Genomic DNA, 19,276 nt, shown 5'->3' with positions numbered 1-19,276 from the left:
ACATGCTGAAAGACATTAAGTGCTGTGTATAGCCTAGAGGAACAGCAGAGTCAGATAATAATCCGTAATGTATTTATTATGTCTCACTTTAAAAGTCTTATATAAGGTTTTTAGTTTCTAGATTTGGCTCTGATCATTGTCTTCCATTCTCAAGACTTGTCCGGAGACAGCTCCATAAAACTCAATAAGTAACATATTTGTTGGCAATGCCATTTAAAGCAGCAACTGTTCTGATAACTATCTTAAGTGGGGCACTGAAGGACACAGTGTTGGCCGTCATTAACTAAGTGATCTGAAAATCAACTAAAATAATGCTTTTTCCTTTGAAAAGGCTGCTGTCTGTCGAACAAATATGAAATACTGCATGTTAAAGCATTCTTATACATGCTTGAACATCTATCACAAACAATTAACATCTGTTCTTCAAATAAAAACAACATGCATTCATTCACAAATACAAGGAATACATATATATTCAGTCTATCAGTGAATGAAGTTGATCTAAAAGTCTATGATCACAAGACAAAAACAAATCAAGAACTATCACATTAAAAAGAGCCAAAACAGGTCAGACCCATTCAATGAAAAGTAAAACAGTAACCTGGTCTGACTTCATGTGACCAGTGACCACCCCTGATAGTAAGTGACTGATTTTATAACAGTCAGTCACAAGGGGTCATGGGATTTTTACTGCTGGAGACGAATTTCAAGTTGCCATGAATGAGTCTCTCCCTGCTCTGCAAAAACACAGGCAGCACTCTTACCCAGAGACAGAGAGAGGGAGGGAGAGAGGAAGAGAGAGAGAAGAAGAGACGGCACTCACAGCATACAGAAAGAGGTAGAGAAAGACTTTGAGAGGAGAAACCGTGAAGAGGCTGAGTGTGACAACCGAATGAGAGGAGGAGGAGGGTTCAAGTGGCAGGGACAAGGGAGGGAGAAACCGAGAGGGGGGCGGAGCAAGAGTGGGAGAGGGGAGGGAGTATCAGGCACAGGAAAGTAGATGAGAGTGAGAAGGAAAGAGAGAAACTGAGGTAGTCAGGAGAAGAGAGGAGAGCAAAAGGGAAGAGCAACAAAAAAAGGAGCTTAGCAGATCAGCCCAGTAGCATTCCTCTCACAGCTGCACAGATCCAGGCTGGGAGGGGAAGTTTAGCTCACCAGGAAGAGAAGAAGAAACAAGAAATTGTTTTCTGGGTGAAACAATCAGAAGACTCCCTTGCGAGGAAGGGGAACAAGAAGAAAGTGGATTCAGAGAGGTGTGTCCTGCAGGGGAAGATGGATTCAGACTCCGGAGAGCAGAGTGACGGAGACCTGTCTCCAGGTAAGCTTTAAGAACATTAATGTAACTACAACATCAGTGTACATGATGTGATCACTGCTTCTACATTTGCTATCCAGGGGGTTAGTGAGTTCCTTTTTTCCTATTTTTCAGAATTTGTATCAGGCTGTAAACTTTCACTGGGGCTGTATCAACTCACAATGCGCAGCCATCCTTACACTGATCACAATTTGGACATCTGAATACTTCTTTAATACCCCCACAAATTCAAGAAACACACACTTTTAAGAGTCACTTTATCCAGTGGCTCATTGCTGAGATGTGTCAGAGGCAAGCCGCCTTGAGCTCACACACTGTGGTGCTGGTGACTGGCAGAGCCTCGCTGAGAGTGCGGATGAAAGCCGGCTCAGTCTCCACAAGGAGCAGGCAAGCTCCGACACGTGCAGCCGGTTTGTTCATCAACACATCAGCTACAGAGAGTGCAGCTTCTGCTTCTCTGTGGTGCCTCTCACACTCAAGGGAGAGTTAAAATATTTAGATTCACAGTTTAGCAAAGCAAATATTTATTCATCCTAGAAGTTACTCATTGAATTTCCCAGCATTGCAAGCAAGTGGGCGAGCCAGTGAGCTAAGATGCTGTGATGAATGTAATCCAGGAGATGACAAAGCCTTCTGGAGTTTGAATACAAATATTGAGTCTCCGGGAGGTTTTTATCACAAAGCACAGCGTACTAGAACATTTTATTACCTTGTAATTTCTACTTTATTATTTATTTTCTGTAAATATATGCTTCAAATGACTTTATCCTCTATTAGAGAGCCCTGGGTTCTTCTTAAATTGGACACATGTATTACCAGTCCCTGGTCCCCCCCCATTATTAGCAGATATAAGTGTCAAATAATGGATATATAATTTGATAGGGCATGTTGTTGCTGATGTTTGCTTCTTTTTTTCTTTGTATGTTATCGATGATCTGGTGAACTCTGACCATCTGTCTGTCCATCTGGCTCATTGTCTGTCTGTCTGTCTGTCTGTCTGTCTGTCTGTCTGTCTGTCTGTCTGTCTGTCTGTCTGTCTGTCTGTCTGTCTGTCTGTCTGTCTGTCTGTCTGTCTGTCTGTCTGTCTGTCTGTCTGTCTGTCTGTCTGTTTGTATGTCTTTCTGTCTGTCTGTCTGTCTGTCTGTCTGTCTGTCTGTCTGTCTGTCTGTCTGTCTGTCTGTCTGTCTGTCTGTCTGTCAGTCCATTTGCAAAGAGAGATGCAATATTAATTTCACATAATAATATGAAAGCCATCAACTGTGTACACATCCTCAGTCGGCGATGACATCTCTGCATCACCTGCTGATTTTATGCAGACCGCTCAATGTTAAAACATCAGTCAGACTCTCATATGTGACAGATGCTTTATCCATTTCACTTTCTAGTATAGTGGTGTACAGTGTTCCCCGCTGAGACTGAGCCAGAAGTAAATCATGGAAACATTTTACATTTTTATGCAGATCTGGTAAAGATTCCAGCAATGTAAAGTGACATAGCTTTGCAATGATTTTACTCTTGTGTCTTTTTGGCGTTAAAATAATGTTAAATAAAAACAAGGCGAGTGCATTGAAAATGATTTCTTTCCCAGTGGAGAGAAAGCGAGAGCCTGACTCATACTTAAAATGCATCGTGCTTTGTGGCTGTGCTGCAGATTCTACTCCTCAGTCTGCCGTGGAGGAAACAAAATAACTGGTATGGCTCAATTTATAAGGTCAAATGTCCCATCGAAACCTGAGCAAATGTATTATAAAAACAGGCTTATTTTTGAAAGTGTTGCCGTACACAAAAATGCCCCTTATTCCTGCTTATGTGGATGAGGGGTGTGTGTGATTGATTGACACCTTTAACATATTTTCTGGCAAAAAAAACTCAAGTGGTGTAAATATTGAGGTATTAGTCTAAGAAGGCCTTATACCTCTGCCCTTGAGCTGTTTGTGGCTGTTGTAAGTGAGTGAGACTGACATCTTATAGTTCCTCAGACACAGCCTGATTTGCAATTAGTGATGTTTGGTTTGATGCCGGATATGACTTGTGGTTGGACCAACTCTCACTTCAGCTACTGTATTTGTCTTCAGTTCTATATCTCTTCCCACAATGCCCCAGAGAACATATCTGACCTTGGACCACTCAGCCTGAGGTTATGCTGCCTCCAAGTGAAACTTGTGAGGTTCAACATAAGGAGTCAAGTAAACACATCTTGAGGGTGTCAAGTCACGAGTAATGTTGTTGCTAGCTGATGATATATAAAAGGCCCATATATTGTTATATTACGTCTCTATTCATAAAGAAAAAAAGAAAGTTAATCACTTCAAACGCAATAAGCAATAAAACCTAGTGGTTCTGGTTGAACAGGTTCTGTTGGTGAAACATACTTTTTTTTTTCTACCTTTTTTCTCTTGGGTAGATTGTTTCATAGGAAATGCAGTTTACAAACTAAAGTCCTTACACAGCTTTTTTACTTCTTACTGGAAGCTGTAGGGCAAATGATTGAGGGAGTGCAGTTTTCTCACACCAGGAATGTAAGAACATTGACAAGAACGTGAACTGTTTCAGGGGAGGAACTTTTTTATTGCAGGTTGTCATGTAAGAGTCAAAATTTGAAATGTGGTGTAAAACGGAGAAATAGACGCACAAAGATCAGTCACAATACACAAAGCTCTGTTGCGCTTGCTGTATAAATAAATACCCCTTAGACCTTACAGAAAATAAACACACACACAAAGACTTTCGCATAATCCTCCAGTCATGCACTGAGTATTTCACTGATCATACCAACATTCACACATTCACAAGACTTCCTTCCTGTGGTGGAGTGGATGTGACCACACCTTAGTTTCAATGAACATTCAACACACCTGTTCTGCCGGATTGCTTTCACAATAGAGACATTCAAACAAAAATGGTGCATTTGGATTGAATAATGTTTTAGTTGTTTTCTTACATTGTGTTTAATCTGCAAACAGTCCCCTTTTTACTGATTATATATGGGGATGTGAATCACTATAACACCATAACCCAATCTGCCGTCCACAGAGCTAGTTCCAGACGTTTGTGGCATTTCAAATTTTGAAAAGAGAAGCTGTTTTTTTTTCTGTTGTGATAACAGCTGTGGGGACATACGGGCATCAGGGCGTTTTGTGGTTATAAACAAAGAAAACTGCAGATGTTTGATGACAAACTCAAATGTAATCTTCAGTCAGGTGATCTTCTTCAGCATTCAAACACTCACAATCACTTCAACTAAATTGCTCGTGTTAATTGCTACTAATCCACACTTCCACAAACACTTCACACGCACTTCTAAGATCACTGACTGCTGCATTGGAACGAGCCAGGAGCACACAGAAATCAGAGGAGAGCTTTTCCCTCATGATTGCCATGTTGGCAGGCTGGCCACATGCTTTACACATGAGAGACAGGCAGAGTGGGCCAGCCCTGCATACACTCTAACACACACACACACACACACACACACACACACACACACACACACACACACACACACACACACACACACACACACACACACACACACACACTGAAAAAATCACTTCTTGCTCATGCATCCCTGTTTTTTTTTCTCTCTGCCTTTAATCTGGCCCACAGATGGAGAGTGCTTACTGCACCCCAGCCCTCTACACACACACACACACACACACACACACACACACACACACACACACACACACACACACACACACACACACACACACACACACACACGCACACACATACACCGTCGAGACACCAGGAGCTGGTTCTGGAAAATTGTAACATGAACTGAGAAAAAAAAAGAAAACAGGAGTGAAACCATAAGTGGAAAAGACGACTCAGGAGAAAGTTCTTTTTTTCCTTTTCCTCTAGCTGCAGTTAAAGAGAAACCCAAACACTCCCATGTCCCTGAGCGGCATGTGAGTGCCTTTACCCTCTGTGCACATACATGCATTGAATAAAACTATGGCATTTCAAAGTGTGTATAGGATATTTGGAGAAATAATTATTTCCCTACGACTGAGCCATTGTTGAAACATGAAATCAACCGCAGAGGCATTTTGACAGGGCCTCATAGACACGCAGGAGGAGGAGAAGGCTGTGAGGGCCGGTCGAGGCGAAAAAAGCCAGTTTTGGCGCCTGGTGTGAGGGGCATGACTTATAATTCAGAATCATTGATGGAGATATTTTAGGGACAGTTTCTGATTTCAAGTTATGCTTCATTTGTGTCCACTACGTTTGGGTTTGTCTTATCAACTCATTATATAAACTCGCTACGCAAATGATTTCATCATAAATGAGTCTTCTCCTCATCTATTAACAGATTAAGGCAAAGGAAAACGAAGCAGAGTGGGAAGCAATTACTCACAAAGCTTTTCACACTTAATTCTGGCACAACTAAACTAGGTGCTTATGATGGCATTAAGATAAGATAATGGTAGGAAAAAATAGAATAACCATGTTTATCATAGTATATCACAACAAGAAACACAACAGATGTCCCATTAAGGTACTGTTAGCGTACATGTATAACTGTTTTGCCTCTGGGTGGTAGAAGGCAGCACAACAGAAGGAAGAAACAAATGTGGCAATTATATTTGTGGGTTTGGACATCTAATGGGCAATAATGGAAACAGAGAGAAACTAAAATGCAACACTGTTGTCTATATAGGCTTATAAAGCATTTGAATTAACTTTCAGAAGGATTTGGTTTGGTCGGTAGTGGAGAAGGTTAATCTGCGAAAAGGAATGCAGTCACATAAAGTCAGAAACAATTCCACAAAGTGTGTGTGTGTGTGTGTGTGTGTGTGTGTGTGTGTGTGTGTGTGTGTGTGTGTGTGTGTGTGTGTGTGTGTGTGTGTGTGTGTGTGTGTGTGTGTGTGTGTGTGTGTGTGTGTGTGTGTGTGAGAGAACCACAGTTATTTCCTGGTCATTAGTTAGTGGTGGGTTGGGAGCGAAGAGAGCAGCAGCACTTTGGCTTCACACTAAAGTGTGAGGACCTTCAAGGCCAAAGCTCAGAATATATACAATTTTATCACTCCAAGCTTTTAATCGAGATGCCATAGACAGCTGGAAAACTCCGCCCCTTTTCCTGTTTAACCTTAACTCATTAACATTTTTAACTTCATGTAACTTCAACAGAGGCTGTGGCACAGTGGGATGGTGCGTTGATCTTCTGATCAGGGGGAGCACTGGTTCCTCCCCACTGCAGTCAGCATCTTGTTGTGTCCTAAATTGCTCCTGTGGGGATTGCCCAGTATTTATTTTTAATCTGTATCATTTACTGCAAATATAATTCTAACACCTCATTGTTAAACAAAAGCACATGATACTTGCCGTTTATATGCAGTTTTTGCCCTACTTATGGGACCAACAGTTGTTAATGCTATTATGCAAAGCAAACTCCTGAAGTCAATAATAAAAGCTATGGTTTTAACAAAGTTATATGTAAGTAAGTAAATAACTGAGTTTTAGCGTTGCTGTATGATTGCAGTAAACACCATCCAGCCGCCGCCCCCCCCCCCTTTAGTACTACTATTATTACAGCCAAGTTTGAAAGAGCTGCAGCTGGAGCTCATTCTGGGGCTGGTATAGAAACAAAATCATTATTAAATAAACAACAGCAATTTTACATTGTTTTTTTAATAGGTTGCAATGCTTCTAGACATATTAGTTATCAAACTTTATGAAATACTAATAACTTAAGAGATGTGGGCTGTATTCATTGTTTTGTTCTGTGATTACCAGTGATGGAAAGTAACATTTACTGAAGTACTTTGTTTTAATAAAGTTGTGATGAAGCCTGCTTTAGTTGAGTGTTTAGGCAATATATTTCTACTCTTTTACAATTTACAGAGAAATGATGTGCTTTACACCACTGACAGCGTTAATCACTATTTACTAGTAGAACATTGATAGCAATCTTATAGCGTTTATAATTAATAATCACATGGTATTTAATATTATAATAACAGGGGCCATTCATATAATGAGTACTTTAGCTTTGATGCTTTAAGTACATATTGTTGCAAATACTTTTATATATTTTTTGCAACTTTTACTTAATTCAAATATTCTAATACTTCTCACGTTATGTCAAATGTTACTGAGATGTAGAACTGTAGTTGCAAACTGAGAACATATCTCTATCCTCAGAAAACCTATGGAGTAATGCATCTGGCCCCCGGGCCGTAGTTTGGACACCCCTGGAGTAATGGATAACGGTGGGTGTGATAGTAGCCATGGGAGGGGGCGGGGCTTAACTGGGCAATAACGGAGTGGGCCTCCAGTGATGTAAAGCTTCCCAGTGCCTCACTTTTACTTCACTCAGTTATTGTGGGTGAGCTCGTAAACAAACCGGGAGGCCAAAGTTATGGGGAATGCTGGCAAGTCCCAGAAGATTGTGCGTGTGTGTCCAAGTGCGGGTGTGCGTGCATGTGTGTCTCTTTTGTAAACGATGCCATGGCATGCTGAGACTTGGCTAAGGTCTATGAGAGGAGTAACTCACCCAGGGCCGGAAAACACTTACTTCCTTGCCACTCACCCTCGGCTCAGTGTAGATCTGGTAAGAAATTAAACAGAGAGAGAAAGAGATAATCGAAAAGAGACAAGAGTTTCATGAATGTAAGACAAACGCTCACGCTACATCTGGTTCTTCATACAGCTGCAGAAGATTTGAAAGGGAATGAGGGTGAGGGGATGTATTTGATGTTGTGTGGGTCTGTGCCTGACGTAAACAGACTTTGACAGTAGCTATGGACAAATTATTTCACCTCTCTTTTTTCAACACCCCCACCTCCTCCATCCTTCTTTCTATCACTCCTCCACGCTCATTTTAAATGAAGTGACACATCTGCAGGCTTTCAGAGAGGCTGTGATTGTATATTTGTTTTATTTCCGAGCACACATATCTGCCTTCCTCTCATCTTCTCTACTTGGTCTTCTATTAGTTTGACTGAATGGTTTGAAATAAAAATGTACATGTCGCCAGCTCTGCCCACCCCCTCTCTTCTTTTCGCCCTTTGCCTTTCTCCGTAAAACGTTTAGTTTTTTCACGTCTGATGGAAAAAGTCGAGGGGAACTTTCTGTCTGGGTTATTGTCCGGATAAAGTAAGGAAAGCACCAATATTTCAACAACCTCTGTTTTTTATTAAGCCTCAGTCTCATAGTCTGTAATTATGGTTCACACAAAACACACACCCACACACATTTGGACATAGCTTTCTATAAATAGTGTGTTCTATGAATCAATTTTTTTTGACGTGGTTATCTACAGGATTTCCAGCAAACACATTAATCAGACACTATGTTTTTGGGTGTCTTACTTTTCTGCAATTAAGTTTGACTGCAGTTAAGGCTTTTGTCTCTATAAGCTACCTGGTGTCTCACAACATTTTTAAAAGCGTCACTTCCTGTGGGCCAAGACAGTTACTTAAACATTAAAACTATAGTTTCGTTGTTGTGTTGTAGAAACCAACAGTAAACATTTATTTATTCATGTAGAAATGTTTATTTCCTTCAACCAACGCCCACCTGACAGCTATGATCGTGGCAGAGTGGTTTCCCAGAGAAGCTCCCAGAGGGGGGAAACAGAGAGGGGACACAGCCTGCAGCCAGTTCCCATGCCCGGTTTACCAGCTAACTGTGGCCCTGCTTTTCACAGGGTACATAATGAAGATGTCAGTGAACCATAGCTGGTGAAGACATTAGCTTTACAGCAGAGGAAAGGTCAAGGGGCGGGGATCTCACAGGGTCCTGCAGACCTGACAGGATGTCGAGGATACTACTTCTCCTCCTCTGGGGGCCCGCCTCTTCTCTGGAAGTCATAACAAGCAGTGACTTTGAAGAAAGCCAATGCCAGAACTTAAGGTAGAGGTCAAAACGCTGATCCCTCTCTCTCACCCTTTCCTCCCTTCCCGATCTTTGTGACAGGCGATCAAGCCAGTACCACATAAATCAATCAGACATCTCCTGCCACTGCCTCATTTCGTCTTTCCTCACTGGTTCAGCTCTACAGGGACATGGCAATTAGGACTAACAGACAGAGAGAGGCAAAAAAGGAGATGAGGGATGGAGCATTAAATAAAGACTGTGCATGCAGCGGTCTGTATCCCTGACTCAGACAGGCACTTAAGTGCTTTTCCCTGGACTGTTAGTCACAATAGAGACACTTAGACCGGTCCCAGGATAAACATACTTGTAGGTTTAAACACTGTCTCTTACTGTATGTCAGATCTCTTCATTACAGATACATAAATGCGGCTTACATCAATACAGTTGCTTTAATTGACTCCGAACGGTTTGTTTATGTAATTTTCCTCCATTATGCATTTGCCAGTAATGATGAGTCAAACCTTGTTTGGCTGCACATTTCTATGTATTCTGACAAATACAGAGAATATCCTAAAGTGAGCCATCTTAATATAGCCTTCAGCTCTATTTAATAAGTAATGCACAAATCACAGTTCACTGAAGAGACCAATGCAACTACTGCATCATGCTTTGTTGAAGGTCTTCCGAACATTCGTTTAAGATCAGCATCAACAATTCTCAAGTTTATGACTAAATCTTATGAATAGAGCCTGACCAATAAAGCATTATACAAAGCATCACACACATCTAAAGTGGGTTTACCATTTTAAGACTAACTTGTTGGTGCTTAATGGATATACTGGACTAACTATGTGAAGATGTAACTGTTTTAACCTCAAACATACCTTTGATAAAATCAGCTCAGCTAAAAAACAGGAATATGATAATATACAATATGAAATAAATACTGCAATGAGATCATTTTGGTCAATAATATCACCCTAACTGGTTAATCAAGTCTAGTTTAATGTTGCGTTGATGTCCTGCTCTGGTGGTGAGGCTTTCAAGAGAAAGCACTGCAGCACATTTGCCGGTAATCTTACTCTAATTCTGCTAAATGAATGAAGCACATCATCAACATACATATATTAACATTCATTTGTTTGCATTCCCCAACCCCTTTACTTGTTTTTGCACTTTAAAATTCGTCCTTGACAAGTATTTATTTGATTTATCTTCATGTTTATATCATATGCTTTTTTGTGGGGATGTAGCTTCTTTTGTGCCACATCTCTTCCTCATTTCCCTTCTGGGACGAAAACTTCTAGCAGAGACATGAAACATATGCAGGAAACAGTAACACACCAAAATCACATCCATTCTTTTAATGTTTTAGACACAGTGTGCTTTTTACACTCCTTGGGGATTTGTGCGGAGGATAAATCTGTAGTTCCTGCTATTACACTTTCTTCCAGTAAAGCACGATTTAGCAGCCAGAGACTCTAAATGATCCACATCTGCAGAAAGGGATTGAACTTCAAACTATGTAACTGTACTTCACACAAAAGAAAGTCATTAGGGCATTAAAATCGAGTTATTTATTAACCTTAAAGGTAGGAATGCCTCTCTACATCCTGAGCAGCTGTTAATTCCACGGTGAATGACCTCTTTAAGCACTGAGTGCCCTCTGGAAACTGACTCGAAACAGATTTAACATATCATGAATTATGCAAGTCGATGCACTTCACTACATTATACCACATTCTCTTTCTCTCAGTTAAATCTTTCAACAGACAGAGAGGGGTGGGATGGTGGTTTGAGTCATCTTCCAAATAGAGCAGTGGGAGGCAAAAATACAACAGTAAGTGGAGGAGACACATGAAAAGACAAAAAAAGTCTCCAATGGTTTCAGCGCCAGGATGCTTTTGCAGCTCTTTCCTTGTGTATGAACTCAATGAATCGTGATGATCGTTACACACTCTATTTAATAGTCTGCCTGTGTGCATGCGTGTGTGTAGAAGTGATCTAACAAACACAAAGCCTACACCACAGCTAGTGGAGCTCTGGTACCAGCTGGCAGCACACACCATGCCTCTCCTCCTCACTCCCCTCCACTGCCCTCCCAGGCTCTCTTGACACTGACCCTGCAAGCTATTAAAAACCTCTTTACTGCTGCTGAATGACCTGCTCCATTGTTTTCCTCAAGTCTTGTAAATGCAGCCAGAGAGAGTCTGCAACAACTGTTCATTGGAAGCAAAAGCAAAGCAAAAGGCCAAGGCAAAAAGAGAAGAAGTCAAGCTGTCACCCTTGCTTACATCTCTTGCTTCTCTTGCCCCTGACATTTTCTTCCCATTGATTCATTGTTTAAGCGGTGAAATAGCTGTACTGATGGATGATAAACTTTATTACTGAGGGCTTTCCTGGACATCTCACCACCAAATGAGCAAACTGTACACTTTGGCAGACTTTAAGTCTTTTTTGTGTTAAATATATGCTACTACTGCAGACATTGTGTATATAGGAGGCAAAAGGGGGTTATAACTTTACTGTTTTTCCTTAATAAAATGAAATATCTGGAAAGGAAAATGTCTGGAAATGATTAATGTTCCTGCATTTACAGGGTGCAAAGAATAGACTGGTAACGGCACAATTCAGAAAGGCTTGTATTCACCATTCAGTAATAAAACACATTACAATAATAGATTGCACATGGAAAGTAAGTGTACAGCGGTTGGTTGTGTTGATGGCAACAACTGAGCAACAAAAAGAGCTTCGCAGAGCTCAGTTGCTTTTTTTGTTTGTCACTCAACATAACACTCCCTTACTGCCCTGCACCTCTGAGGCTGGTTGTCTGTCAGCAACCTTTAATGTTTGGCTGTTTGAACTAATAATGTTTACAGGAAGGGAAGTCAGGTGCCAAGCAGTAGAAAGTATAGTAAATAGGTGTTCTGTTTTCCTTTTCTCTGTTCTTATGAAATGTCACACATTGATCCTCTGCTAGTATCCAACCCTAGCAGGATGAATGAACACCTGTGTCTTCAAGGTGAGTTCCTACGAGGATGTGTTATGAACATGCATTTGCATCTGGCAAATACAAATAAAACCTCCCATGCACCTGTGCAGAGAGTCTGACCTGGTTTTTCTAATACTAAACATGAGCATGTTGTCATTAGCAACCCGAGCAGCACTGATCGGGCATTGTTTCCTCGTTCTGTGTGTGTGTGTGTGTGTGTGTGTGTGTGTGTGTGTGTGTGTGTGTGTGTGTGTGTGTGTGTGTGTGTGTGTGTGTGTGTGTGTGTGTGTGTGTGTGTGTGTGTGTGTGTGTGTGTGTGTGCGTCAGATACATGATACTGTCAGGACGTTGAGCCCTGTAGCAGCTCTGAATGGTTTACAACAGAAATTATGTTATTAGAGGCTGCAGAAGTTAATGACTTGCTGCTCAGGATGGAAAGTAATTTTCAAAAACTTTAAGAAAAGACAATAACAGTCAGCTGGAGGGTTTCGTTTGGACTTTTATTTTAGGGTAGTATGTTTAATATGAATATCACATAGTCATCATTACCACTAGCTAAATAAATGGGAAAATAAACTTCCAAATATCTAGCAGATTTTGAACCTGCAGGTTTAGGATCCATTAACAGTGAATCTGTTGTGCTTTCATCACTTCATATACAGATGCATAGACACATTTACACTCCCATTAATAATTATACAGTATATGTTCCCTAATCATGGCCTGATGTGGGTAAATATCTGTTAATGAACAAGATTAATCTTTATTTATTAATGTATGTTATAGAATTGTTCTCATTCTGCTTGGTCTGGGTTTGAGTTATGATAACTTGTACAGTATATTATTAATCTTGAAGTGTTTTTTGTTCTGCTGTTATGGCATAAAGTCCTGGAAACACATACATATTCGCACTCACACAGTTGGCAGTGAGACGTGTGTTTTGCAGCATTTCAGCTGATAAACCCACAGTTCCTGGTCAGTGTTAGCTGCTGAACCTGTTAATTTCTCGTTCCTCTGGTTAATCTGGAACATAATCACAAGCCTCAGGACCTGTTTTAAAGCCCAGCTGCCCTGCACGCTGCAGTAAATGAAGCAAGTCATTTGCTTCAGTTTTGAGTTAAATGGGACAGGATAAGCTCACTAAACTTCAGAAGAAAGGACACTTACCTTTACTATATTTTGTTTCCTCTCTACAGAGTTAGACAAGCATTTTCCCTTTGTTTCCAATCTTTATGCTAAGCTTAAATTGATGGCCTTATTGTCCATTGATCGCAATTGTATCAATCCAATATGTATCAATTAGTCCAGCAGTGGCTCAGTCAGTAGGGGCTTGGACTGGGAATCTTAGGGTCGCCGGTTCAAGTCCCCGAACAGACTTGAAAATGGAAAGTGGACTGCTACTTGGAGAGGTCCCAGTTCACCTCCTAGGCCCTGCTGTGGTGTCTTTGAGCAAGGCACCAGACACCTCCAATCCCCCCTCCCCATTGCTCCCCGGGCGCTGCACAATAGCTGCCCACTGCTCCTAGTACTAGGATGGGTTAAATGCAGAGGACCAATTTCACTGTGTGTGCTCTGCTGTGTGCATGTATGTGACTAATAAAGAGGGTTTCATCCTCCGATTCTATCCACCTAAAGATGTTTTCACATAGTAGAAAAAAAGCCTCTTGCACTTGATGTTGTTGGTCGATTATTTCAACAAAACTAGTTTTATTGCCATGATTCTTTTGCAAAGTGAATATCGTTTCAGTCTGTATATGAGACTATTTTGTTATTATACAGTTTCCCGAAATTCGACAACACAAATGACTTTTCAGTACAAGCAGTGGTCATGCAGCGGCCACAAAGGTCAGTGCAGCTCAGTCACAGTTCAATGCCCTACATACATAATAGTGACGGAGCACCAAAGTCTTTTTCTGTGACTGTGTCAATACACTATACCTCTATGCCAAACAGTAACAAGCATATTTTTCTAAATGTTCGACAATAAACAATCCTTGTTTTTTTGATAGCTGTACAATAGAGTCATTGGCATTTAAGTGTTTCTGACTGATATTGGGAAAAAATCAGGCCAGGTGGACACTTTTGCAGGGTACCACCTTCAGCAGGGCAAGTTTGGCACATCTCCATTTTCCACATTGTATGTATGTTCTGATGCAGCGCAGCAGAAACTGTTGACTTAGCGCTCTGAAACATCAGTCGGAACAAAGAGAGCCTGTCTGGTCAACAACCGCGGCCAGAGAACAGCAAGCACCTTACTAATCCTGATGATAAAAGTAAACTTCACCAAAACACTCTTATGCAACGCCTTTGCTGGGCTGCTACGATGGCGGAGAACTCCTGTTTTGTTTTCAGGAACTTCCTGCGATGTAGAACTCTCACTTTATTTTATGAAAAATTCACACAAGTGAGAAACTAGTATGCTGGCAGGGGAGACAGTGTGAGAGCAGTAGAGAGCAGTTGAAGAGTCTATTTCTCTTGCCATCTCTGTGCTGACAGCTTTAACTCTTCTGACATTCGGCTCATGCATGTCACTTATCTCAGCCGCTGGGTGACAGGCTGTATGTGAATGTGAGAAAGAGAGCTCTGACAACTCAGTGTCACCCTGTGCACTCCTTTTTTTTATTATCTAAGCTCACGTACTGTATCTGCTCAAATCTTCTTCCAGACTCTGAATCACCCAGCTCCGTGCAGAGTAGACTTGTGTCCATTCTCCACAGTGTTTTATTCCCCCAGACTCCTTCATTCCTGGCTTACATTCTTCCCCTCTCTGGGATGTGCAAACAGATTTGAGACAGGGGTCAAGGCAAGTGTGTTGATAGCCACCTGCTGGTCCTCCGAAACAGGCTCCAGGCTGTGTGGTGGGGGTGGCAAGATTATAATTAGTCTACTTTTAGCGCTGCACAACAAAATATCCGATCGCCCGATTTCATGTAACACTCTTTAACATGGCATGGCGTGTTAAACTGATCTTTGAATTGACTATGACAGATATTGGTTTCATTGCATGGAAGAAAATATCAAATAGAAAACGACAGATCAGAATCCCAATAGTCTGCAGGACCAATGGTCTGACAAGGCCGGCTTTAATGGAGTAAGCTGTCACCTTTATCAGAGTGCCAGGGTTTCAGTAATCTATCCAGTTGGGTTTCTGAATATCAGAGGCTCGCTCGAACAAAGAGCTGCTTCAGAGAAACAGGAAATAACAGTCACAAAGAGAGCCTGTTGATCAGAGCCACAGATCCATCCAATGAGAACCAAAGTTAGATGTTGTGGTTCTGATATTCAAATATCATGGAAAATACCGTATTGCTTTTCTGGCTCCTGTGATACATTCGACACATCATGCTTTTTTATTTACATTATATTTGTTTTTTTTTAACAGTTCCTGAAGAGCAGGCTGCAGGGATGAGAAACACATTATTATCTTCAAGTCTGATGTTGCCCGTAGACAGTCGAGGATATACAGATTCATTAAAGACTATTCTTAGTGCTGTATGCCAGTCTGGCCACAGTATATCACATCCTTCAGAAATGCAGTATGTATTCTCTGACACAACAAATAACATACAACAATATCTTATCGAGTGTCCTGTAATGAATGTTTTACTGTACGTTTTTTTTTCATTGATTCATTCAGTCATTCATATGTTGCTTATAAAACACTTCTTATATATGTATGTCATGATTAAAGTTTATTATGGCACCACAAGGTGGATAGAATTTTGTTTTTATACAAACCAGGAAAAGCAAGAACTATGGCACAATCAGGAGTTTATTCACTTTCAGTTTTCTTGTTTTAAACATAACAAAATGTGTTTTCTACAGGTTTTTCTTACTGAAATGTAGATATCACCCCATTCATGTAGCAGTAGATCAGATTGTATGCATTGGGAAATTACTGTAGACATTTGCAATATAAGTTGAAAATGTCAGAGGGGGCTAATTATATGTTTGCATGAAATGTCATTTGGCTTCAGACTGAAACATGAAATGTCACTTCTGTGCATTCACATGAAATGCCAGGGATTTGATTTGTCCCAGTTGTTGTGGAGCCTCAAACCTTCTATGTTTTTAGACACACAAGCAGATGATGCAATGGTGATGGAGTGAATTCTGCATGGTCATATAGCTGTCTGTTCAAATCAAAATTATAATGACAACAGAGCAGCTGTCTTTGAACTTGGGCTCATCTGCTGAACCTACTGGCCTTCTCTGTGTCTGGACATACATGTGATGTGGAGGAGGAAGAGGCGGACTATTTGCCCAGGGAACAGGAGGAAAAACTAAGGCCTCCTTCCTGGATTTTAATCACATAAGGAGTTATCTGGTGTGTAATTTTTAGCTGGGTGGCACCTAAATAAATCCCCTTCCGTCCTCCCACTCCTCAGATTTACAAAGACACATGTTAAGCTGCTGGATCGTTCTTTAATGACACAAGTAGTCTTCGATGTTCTCCTCTATGATATATTGCGACTTCAGTGGGACGCTGCATAAAACTGTGATAGTCTGAAGTGAGACAGTGTGCAGAGAAGTGCTTATCGGTGTGCAGCTGTTATCCAGAGCAGATAATCATTCCTCCCATAGTAAGCCAACCAAACCACAGGCAGCTGCAGGAAGGACGCCGCCCTGTGTTGAATGTGGCCGCACCACGTTTCATCTACTTCTCAGCTCTCACTTGTTCAGACTGGTTTAACTATTCAGTTATTTCTAAAACGTGAAGTTTGTTTATCTGTGAAATAATAAAAGTCAGAAGCTGTTTCTGTATATCCATGTTTAGATCTACAACAACAGAAGGATAATGAAAAAACGGAATCATCCTACAGCATTTGCACCAGTGCTGTGCCTTTACTTTTACTGAGATCAGGTTAAATACTGCTACCAATTAGTTATTGTACAACTTGTTTTGTGTAACTAAGCCAGGAACAAATCTCTAAATAACAAAGAAATCTGTACATTAGGATTTTTCAGCACAGTGTACTTAATCTAATGACAAAGAAATCTAGTAAAAACCTGAGAAAGGAAGAACCCATACTTCATGACAATGGGTCAACACAGATGCAAAAGCCTGTTTGTCCATATGGAAGTCATCTGCTACATCTAAACACACTTGAAGGCACTGGTTAAAGCCTGTAATAATAACATCTATCAAGATGAACTGAGCTCTTTCTTTTTTCTTATGTTCAGTCTGTTTATATAAGAAATACCTGAGATTATCCCTTCAGTATATTTTAAAAACCCAGCACACTGTGTGTCACTTCACTTAGTGTCAATTGAAAAGAAATACAACTACTTTCAGTAAAGCCCAAAGTGTTTTGGATTGCAATGGACCAAATCCACCAATTGTCTCTTACACTTCTGTACAATCTGACTAACTTCTGCTACCAGTAGTGTTGACCCATGAAGTATTGGAGAGAATGCCTTCACTTCACTATTAACTTAACTTTTCAGAACCCAATTGTGTTGCTTGGTGCAACAGCACAAGATTTCCAACTAAAGCTATGGTGTTTCATGTATGCATGATCTATGAATAGGCAACTGTCTGTAGACTAACTTTCCATGTCAACTTGAGGTAATAAAAGGTCCCTGTTGTTCTTCCAGCTAGTACTTCTGCCCCCAAGTGGCCAAAGAAGTATATTGATATTGCTTGTAGGTGAATGTCAAGCTACCTCAGCAGGATCATTATTATTTTACTCTTTTTTATTTAGTTTTGTCCCTTGTTCCTTTAAGAAGGTAATGTTAGAGTGAGAATGTCTGACCTTTAATACTAATCCCAAACCTCTTGTTTCTTTTCTCTCCCCTCAGGACAGGAGAGCTTCAACTCTCGCTCCCTGGCCCTGCAGGCCCAGAAGAAGATCCTGAGCAAGATGGCAACCATGGTGGTGGCCAACATGCTGACCGATGACACCAGCAGCGAGATCTTGGACGAGCTCTACAAGACGAGCCGGGAGTTCACCAAGAGCAAGAAGGAGGCCCACAAGATAATAAAGGACGTCATCAAAATCGCACTGAAGATCGGCATCTTGTACCGCAACCACCAGTTCAGCCCAGACGAGCTGGACACAGTGGAGCGCTTCAAGAAGAAGATGAACCAGGCGGCCATGACAGCGGTGTCGTTCTACGAGGTGGATTACACCTTTGACAGGAATATTCTGTCAGAGCTTTTGATGGAGTGCAGGGACCTGCTACACACCCTAGTGGAGCAGCACCTGACAGCGCGCTCACATGCACGCATTGATCATGTTTTCAACCATTTTGCCCACGGGGAGTACCTGGCGGAGCTGTACGGGGACAGAGAGGAGTACAGACTCTCCCTGAGGAAGATCTGCAACGGCATCAACAAACTGCTTGACGAAGGGACGCTTTAACCTCACACACATGCCATGCCCTCTTTCACCGCTTGCTCTTTCTTCTCTTGCTCCTTCTCTTGCTGGTGTCTCCTGCCTCCTTCTTTTGCCTTTCACCCCTGACCGTACACTTCCTCTTCCTGTCTTTGCTCTCGTCTTCCTGTCTCTTCTTCATCCATTTCCATGAAGCAAGCTGTAACATCCTGCTGCTCTGGTTCCATGAGGGAATTTTATTGACTGTCTTACCTCTCAGTGGAACATTGCTACACACTGGGACATCCTGTTTCATGTTGTATGCATTAGAGCATTCCCTTTATGTGCAAAAGTGTACTGTACCAATGGCCAAAAAGCATACATTAGGTATAGTTGGATATGGAAGATAATCAGTAGTAGGTTCTGTGTGTGTGCGTGCATGCGTGCGTGCGTGTGTGTGTGTGGGTGTGGGTTTCACTTGAACAATGTGTATTATGTGACTGTGTCAATCTTCTCTACAAGGGTGTAACACTTGTCTTTTATTAAAGATTTCTTGTAAACAGTATTTTGCAGTTCTTCTGACAACAAAACCTCCACTGAACTTCAGTAAAGTTTATTGGACAAATGGGTTTGTTCCATGTCGCAAGTCATACGGATAATTTTCTCTTGTTAGAATCATTTCTTTGAAAACATGTGAACAAAAACAATGCTAAAGTTGCTCTCAGAAAAAATGCATCAGTACAACTACAGTTAAAGTAACGAAAAATGTTGCTAATTATTTTTTAAAGAGAAACAGCCCCCAGGACAGAAATTGCATGGGTGGATCCG

At 41.2% G+C, this 19,276-nt stretch overlaps 1 protein-coding gene across 1 annotated transcript; it reads left to right on the top strand.

The window, feature by feature from the left end:
* Nucleotides 1–994: 994 nt before the first annotated feature.
* Nucleotides 995–19,011, top strand: tnfaip8l3 (tumor necrosis factor, alpha-induced protein 8-like 3). The gene is made up of 2 exons (XM_063880642.1): nucleotides 995–1,318; nucleotides 17,934–19,011. Exons 1-2 carry the CDS (start codon nucleotides 1,273–1,275, stop codon nucleotides 18,494–18,496), a joined length of 609 nt encoding a protein of 202 aa, XP_063736712.1. The 5' UTR covers nucleotides 995–1,272; the 3' UTR covers nucleotides 18,497–19,011.
* Nucleotides 19,012–19,276: the final 265 nt, after the last annotated feature.

This window comes from Eleginops maclovinus, chromosome 4 (genome assembly GCF_036324505.1).
Source record: "Eleginops maclovinus isolate JMC-PN-2008 ecotype Puerto Natales chromosome 4, JC_Emac_rtc_rv5, whole genome shotgun sequence".
Classification (NCBI taxonomy): domain Eukaryota; kingdom Metazoa; phylum Chordata; class Actinopteri; order Perciformes; family Eleginopidae; genus Eleginops; species Eleginops maclovinus.
This window is presented reverse-complemented; position numbering and strand designations above follow the sequence as displayed.

Coding starts and splice junctions, on each gene's coding strand:
- tnfaip8l3 (XM_063880642.1), top strand. CDS start 1,273: ATGGATTCAGACTCCGGAGAGCAGAGTGACGGAGACCTGTCTCCAG. Junction 1,319..17,933: donor TGACGGAGACCTGTCTCCAG/GTAAGCTTTAAG, acceptor CTCTCCCCTCAG/GACAGGAGAGCTTCAACTCT.